This window comes from Salvelinus sp. IW2-2015, linkage group LG7 (assembly GCF_002910315.2).
Source record: "Salvelinus sp. IW2-2015 linkage group LG7, ASM291031v2, whole genome shotgun sequence".
Taxonomy (NCBI): domain Eukaryota; kingdom Metazoa; phylum Chordata; class Actinopteri; order Salmoniformes; family Salmonidae; genus Salvelinus; species Salvelinus sp. IW2-2015.
Window position 1 is genome coordinate 117,177 of NC_036847.1, and position 7,410 is coordinate 124,586.

Sequence of the window (7,410 nt, forward strand, 5' to 3'; positions counted from 1 at the left end):
GTAGCTTTKAAAAAATGTCACTTTCACCCCAAACTCACTGGAAACAACCACTGAGTTAAATAGGTTAATGAGGTAGTCTTTGGTGATTTGTGAGGTTCAGACATTGTTGTGTAACATGACAAACATTTTTATGGAGGGCAGGTGCTAGCATAGACCTCACACAACRAGTTCAGACGGAACAGAGTTGCCACACTGGGCTTGATAGGCCATTCTGATCCTCAGCTCGTCAATTCCGTTATGTGCCACAGGTGACACCTCCCCTTCCACCCCCACCCAAGAGACAGACCATGTGTCTCAAGTCCCAGGTCAGATAAACTAGCATAAATCTGTAAGAGACTTGGCAACGTCATAAGATAGCAGTCAATGAAATGGTGCAAAACAATAGTCTCCAACTCAACGTTAGTTTGTATTCTGCTGTCTGCCATTTTCAGTCTCTATCATCTTCACTCTCTCTGTGTTTMCAGGATGAACAGCAGTGGTTAATCATACCCGTTGTCCTCCCAGTACATAGGGGACCTGCACCCTGATGTCACAGAGGCCATACACTACCAGAAGTTCTCTCCTGCTGGGCCCATCATGTCCATCTTCATCTGCCGTGATGTCATCACTCGCAGGTCCCTAGGATAAGCCTACATCAACTTCCAGCAGCCCACTGATGGTAACATTATTTTTGTATTCAGATTTTTACTACGTATCAATCATGGACAAATAGACATAAGCTGATGGTAACTCACACCATATGAGAGCTTTGTCTCTAGAGCCACTCCAAAGGTCAACTACATTGAAGTAGACTTTGCTATTTGCTTTGATCAACTGGATGGCAAGATTAATCCTGCTAATTGATTAATATTCCAATGATTAAACCAATTAAATATATATTAGTTTATTCATGGACATTTGTGTGTTGAGCTGATGTCTGAGTGGATGTCTTTACTCYTAATTTTTTTTCTGCAGGAATGTGCTCTGGATACGATGAACTATGAGGTCCTCAAGGGTCGACCTACCAAGGCTACGGAAGTCTGGAGCTGGAAACATTTTTATCACGAACATGGACGAGTCCATTGACAACAAGGCCATGTATGACACATTCTCAGCCTTCGGGAATAGTCTCTTGCAAGGTAAGGTAGACAGACATTCTATTCTTGTCTGAGTGTCAGGGTATCATTTTTCTGCACCTAATTTCCAGCATTAACTTTTAAATTTCAGGTTGTGTGTGATYAGAATGGCTCCAAAGGCTACAGCATTGTTCACTTTGAGACTCAAGAGGAAGCCAATCGATACCATGAATGGAATGCTGTTGAATGACCGGAAAGTGTGAGTGAACAAATTCCTACCAAGAGCTATTTATTCTATCCATATGGTACTTCTATTTAATTTTTGACATTTATTTCAACTTTCAACTGGTCTTTAAACCACCTGGAATTTGATGAGATGTAAGTGGGGAAAGTGCAAAGAAAATCTGTAATGGTTAGGGAGGAGGAGGGAATATTGATTTGTTCAACGTTYTATCATATTCAGACCGTGATAAACGTTTTTGCAGATACTATTTTCATGTTCTTTGCTCAGGCTAGAGACAGGCAGTGACTAGCAATGCAGACCCAAAGGCCCATTTCCTGTGGGAAAAATGTCAGTTTGCCACGATTAGGTGAAGGAAGTGGTAGACAGTTGTTCCTGTCCTTTTTTTTTCTTTAAATAAGGTTTGGTCTGATGGCCACAAAGTTGAGACTTGCAGTATTTTCTAAATCAAGCATTGAAAACATGCTTATGCTGAATGATAATCAACTGCCTGTCAAGAATTTGTCAAATCAAAGGTTGATGTCAGTCACTTGTCTCTTATCTTGCCATGTGTTCATCAAGGTGAGAGAGTCAATGTAAGTCTCCACACTTAAACTGCTTCACATCCCAGCATATGAGTTTATTCTGTTGTATATTTGCATCATCCTCTGTTTTCTATYAAGATCATTTTCATTTTCTTTCCATTTCTATCGTTCAACTGTCCCTGGTGATGGGTGTGGTGTTCAGTTTTGTTGGCCACTTTTAAGTCCTGAAAGGAATGACAGGCTGAGTTTGGTGCCAAAGCCATGAAGTTCACCAATGTGTACATCAAGAACTTTGGCGAAGAATATAGCGATGACAAACTCAAGGAGGTCTTTTCTGCATTTGGTAAGAACATTGTGAAAGTAGGACTTATGACTAGCTTTGACATTACTTCATATCCCTTTCTTTGGGAACTACTATAAACTGGTGGTTGATGTTGTATTTGTAATCTGATGTGGGGGGTGAATTGGCATGAAAGCTTATGAAATACAGTGTCTTCAGAAAGTATTCAGACCAATTGACTTTTTCCACATTTTGTTACGTTACAGCCTTAATCTAAAAATAATGACATTGTTTTTTCCCACGTCAATCTACACCCTGTAATGACAAAGCAAAAACATTTTTTTTTGAAATTGTTGCTCATTTATATATATATATAAAAAAAAAATGATATCACATTTACATAAGTATTCAGAGCCTTTACTCAGTACTTTGTTGAAGCACCTTTGGCAGCGATTACAGCATAGATTCTTCTTAGGTATGACACTACAAGCTTGCCACACCTGTATTTCGGGAGTTTCTCCCTTTCTTCTCTGCAGATCCTCTCAAGCTCTGTCAGGTTGGATGGGGAGCGTTACTGCACAGKTATTTTCAGGTCTCTCCAGAGATGTTCGATCGGGTTCAAGTCCTGGTTCTGMCTGGGCCAGTCMAGGACATTCAGAGACTTGTCCCGAAGCCACTCCTGTGTRYTCTTGGCTGTGTGCTTAGGGTCGTTGTCCTGTTGGAAGGTGAACCTTTTTTGGTACCCTTCCCCAGAGCTGTGCCTCGACACAATCCTGTCTCTGAGCTCTACGGACAATTCCTTCGACCTCATGGCTTGATTTTTGCTCTGACATGCACTGTCAACTCTGGGACCTTATATAGACAGGTGTGTGCCTTTCCAAATCATGTCCAATCAATTGAATTTACCACAGGTGGATTCCAATCAAGTTGTAGCAACATCTCAAGGATGAACGACGGAAACAGGATGCACCTGAGCTCAATTTCGAATCTCATTGCAATGGGTCTGCAATACTTATGTAAATAAGGTATCTGTTTTTATTTTTAAACATTTGCAAAAACGTCAACCTGTTTTCGCTTTGACGTGATTGGATATTGTGTGTAGTTTGCTYATGATTTTGTTTTATTTAATCCATTTTAGAGTAAGGCTGAAACATAACAAAATGTGGAAAAAGTCAAGAAGTCTGAACAGGCTTCTTGTCTGTTCTTGGTATCCCAGSCAGGACCCTCAGTGTGCGGTTGATGATGTACGAAAGGGGCCGGTCTCTTGGAAACCACTACTACTCTGAAGTTGCTTCCTTATGTGTCATCTCATCAACCAGCATGATGTCATTATAATGTGAACATTTGGGAACATGACATTTAAAATTGGGCTTTTCTGAGTTGACTTTGGCTGCTTTTAGGCAGTTGAGGAGATTAATGGGAAAGAACTKATTCCTGGTCGAGTTTTGTACGCGAGCCGCACTCAGAAGGGGATTCCGCGACAGAGGGAGCTGAAACGGAAGTTTGAGCTGACGAAACAGGAACGCATCCACCGCTATCGGGTACTATGGGGAAATGCACACACCTGTGTCATGAAGAAAAATGTCTTTAACGTAAATTCATTGGAAGAAGTGTTTTGTGTTGTTTCAGTGGGTCAATTTGTACGTCAAGAACTTMGATGATAGGTTAGAAGATGAGAAACTCAGGAAGGAGTTTGCCCCTTACGTCACCATCACAAGTGCCAAGGTAGTAATACCCATACTTTTTCATAAGCCATCCAATGATGTATCACAAAGGTGAACGAGATGAACGGTGACTGAGAAGAACGGCCCCATCATGGCCACCAAGCCGCTGTACGTGGCTCTAGCCCAGTGCAAGGAGGGGAGCAATGCCATCCTCACCAACAAGTACATGAAGAGGCTGGGCACCGTCGGGACCATGCCCAGCCCAGTTATCGACTCCTACCAGCAGGCAGGCTACTACATGTCTGCTGTGCCTCAGGTCCGTAGTACAGTTGGAGGGAGGAGGTAATCACTAGATAGCTCACAGGCTTGCTAATTTTGTCGGTTACCTTTAGTCTTTTATCTTAGGACTGGCCCGGAAGAGGCGACTCTGGGATGCTGGCCTTCGCGGTAGAGTTGCAAAGAAAAAGCCATATCTCAGACTGGCCAATAKAAAAAAAGATTAAGATGGGCAAAAGAACACAGACACTGGACAGAGGAACTCTGCCTAGAAGGCCAGCATCTCGGAAGTCGCCTCTTCACTATTGACGTTTAGGCTGGTGTTTTGCCGGTACTATTTAATGAAGCTGCTAGTTGAGGACTTGTGAGGTGTCTGTTTCTCAAACTAGACACTCTAATGTACTTGTCCTCTTGCTCAGTTGTGCACAGGGGCCTCCCACTCTATCTATTCTGGTTAGACACAGCGTTGTATGAGTTCTTCAGTTTCTTGGCAATTTCTCGCATGGAATAGCCTTCATTTCTCAGAACAAGAATAGACTGACGAGRTTCAGAAGAAAGTGCTTTGTTTCTAGCCATTTTGACCCTGTAAMCGAACCCACAAATGCTGATGCTCCAGATACTCAACTAGTCTAAAGAAGGCCAGTTTTATTGCTTCTTTAATTAGCACAACAGTTTTCATCTGTGCTAACATAATTGCAAAAGGGTTTTCTAATTATCAATTAGCCTTTTAAAATTAAACTTGGATTAGCTAACACAACGTGCCATTGGAACACAGGAGTGATGGTTGCTGATAATGGGCCTCTGTACGCCTATGTAGATATTCCATTCAAAATCTGCCGTTTCCAGRTACAATAGTKATTTATAACATTAACAATGTCTACACTGTATTTCTGATAAATTTTGTTATTTTAATGGACAAAATTCTTTGCTTTTCTTTCAAAAACAAGGACATTTCTAAGTGACCCCAAACWTTTGAACGGTAGTGCATATGTGAAAATAAAATCATGCTGTTTGCAGTGGGTTATGTTTATTCTACCAGTGTTAAACATTTAAAGGAAAAGAAAAAGTCAGATTTTTGTGCTTTAAACCTGTCTATCACGTCTCATTTGTTGTGGATCTGTGGAATGAAATCCCCTTCAATTTTTCTGTTATAGATCAATGATTAGTTCAAAACAATAGAATATGAAGTGTGAAATTGTGGTAAGGATTGTGATGTAACTGTAATTCCTTGGAGAAGTAGTTAATGTTGATAATAGCCTAATACCCCAATGGGATCTTTGAAAGGTGAAAACAAACTAGAGGCAAGAGGGGATCATATTGAGATGGGAATAGTTTCTGAATGTTCCAATAATAACAACATATTATGATGGAGACATTCAAACTAACCGGTAGGTACAGGTACCAATTGAAACATCTTGGCTCATGCTGAATTTAAAASTAATACATAGTACATTAATGGTCAGTAACACAATTTAATCAAATGTTCTATATGTAAGCAATAAGCATTACCTGCTGTGCTTGAGAAAGGGCWATACCAGATTGCAGAGCAGATGGTTTATTACTTAGATGTGCAGTATAGCAAATAATTGCTGTTATTGTACACYTTTAAGCTCAGACTACGTTATTTCACCATTGGCTCTTTCAACTGCAGGTATCATGCAACAAGTGTAGCACTGCACCTGACAACATTCATGTAAGTGCAGTAGAAATTTCTAGTAGCAATGTTCTACATGTTGCACTGGTTTACCCCACTGAAAATTCCCCCAGTGCTTTACGTTTCAGTTAGGTTTCACTACCGGATTGGTTTTCATACAAAGAAGAGAACCCTTCATGTACTTCTTAAACTTCTGATCTCTCAGACCGTAGATGAGAGGGCTGAGCAGCTGGGGTAACATGTTAGTTATGATGTTATTGCAGAACAGTATGATGGAGCGGAACTTGGGGAAGAGGATGATGAGGGTAGTGTCCATGACAGGAGTGATGTAGGACAGCATACAGAGCAGCAGCTGCACCCCATGCAGTAGTATAGTAATCRGGGCTTTTCTGGCTGAAACTGGATCTGAGGTTGCAGCTTTGGCTGAAAGCATCACTCTAAAGTAAGTGTAGATCAATGTGATCCACACAAAGCACATGTAAATGATATTGGTGGCATAGTTGTTGTTGTAATTGTGAACTGAGTCAAAGACATTCTGATGATAGCACATCCTACCGGTAGAGAAAAATGACAAAGGCTTAAAGACAAAGGCGATAATGACATCTATGAACCCAGGGATGGCCCCTACAACCCAAATACAGGCGATGAGCACATAGGTCCTACTCACTGTGCAGATCAGAGGGTGCTGTAAAGGATGACAGATGGCTACAAAGCGTTCAATAGACATGATTGCCAAGTTCAGAGGAGTGTTCTTATGAGTGTTGKCTCCTATTAGAATCAGAATTATACACACAGACACATTTAGGAAAGGGCAGACATAGGACATGACAAGCAAGAGCACAATGAAAGACATCTTGATGCTGTCATTGATGATCAGCTGCATGTACAGGATGTACCTGGAGTCGCTGTGGAAGGTCACATTGGTGAAGAAGGTGTACAACAGGGTCCCATTGATATAGTTAATAACAAGGCCTAACAGAACCACTGTGAGGTTCTTGAACAAAGCCTCCTCAAAGAAGTCTCTTCGCCCGCTGGGGGAGGAGAAGTTGCTAGTCATCCCTGTGGCCTCTGGTGCAGAATCAAACACCAACGATGAACCTGTTACCTATCTCTCACTGCTACCTCTAAGGTGTGTGAAGAGCAGACACTATAGTAGCTTTGTCTCCAAAACACGACAAAGGAAGATGCATTAAGTACAGATGTGCTATGAAATGAATCAAGAAAAAGATAAGGAACACATGGCTACTGTTAACCATTGCAGTTCCTTGAAAATGGATACATTCAGTACTGAATATCTGTTCTGTTGAATGGATGAGAGATGTCTTACCCCTCTTTGAAGGGGGCTAGAAGYGTTTCTTATAGTCACTGGTGTGGAAAACAAGTCACCCACTGGTGATAGAACATAMGATGATGTACTCAAGGGTCCCAGCCTAATGTCAAGAACCAAGGTACAGTAAAGGGACCAACGTTTGGGTATGAGTTCATGTTTATTGGTGAAGTCTGCAGGCTCTCAACAGATCACTGCTGACTTGGGACTTGTAGAGTTCTACAGATAAACATCTTGTCATGGGGGCTTAGGGGACCCAGTGACATTTCACATTCTCCTCAGAGTCAAGCCCAAGCGACTCCTAAAAAGGTTATTACCAGAATGCATCACTGTCAAGCAATTCTCATGAGATGCTGATGACACAAGTTAGGAATGATTTGATGCGGGTT

The 7,410-nt window shown here is 41.5% G+C and overlaps 1 protein-coding gene and 1 pseudogene across 1 annotated transcript; one reads left to right on the forward strand and one right to left on the reverse strand.

The window, feature by feature from the left end:
• Positions 1-465: 465 nt before the first annotated feature.
• Positions 466-4,558, forward strand: LOC111966060 (embryonic polyadenylate-binding protein-like; annotated as a pseudogene).
• Positions 4,559-5,818: 1,260 nt separating this feature from the next.
• On the reverse strand, positions 5,819-6,751 carry or90j1 (odorant receptor, family 90, subfamily J, member 1). The gene has a single exon (XM_023991830.1). It carries the CDS (start codon positions 6,749-6,751, stop codon positions 5,819-5,821), a length of 933 nt encoding a protein of 310 aa, XP_023847598.1.
• Positions 6,752-7,410: the final 659 nt, after the last annotated feature.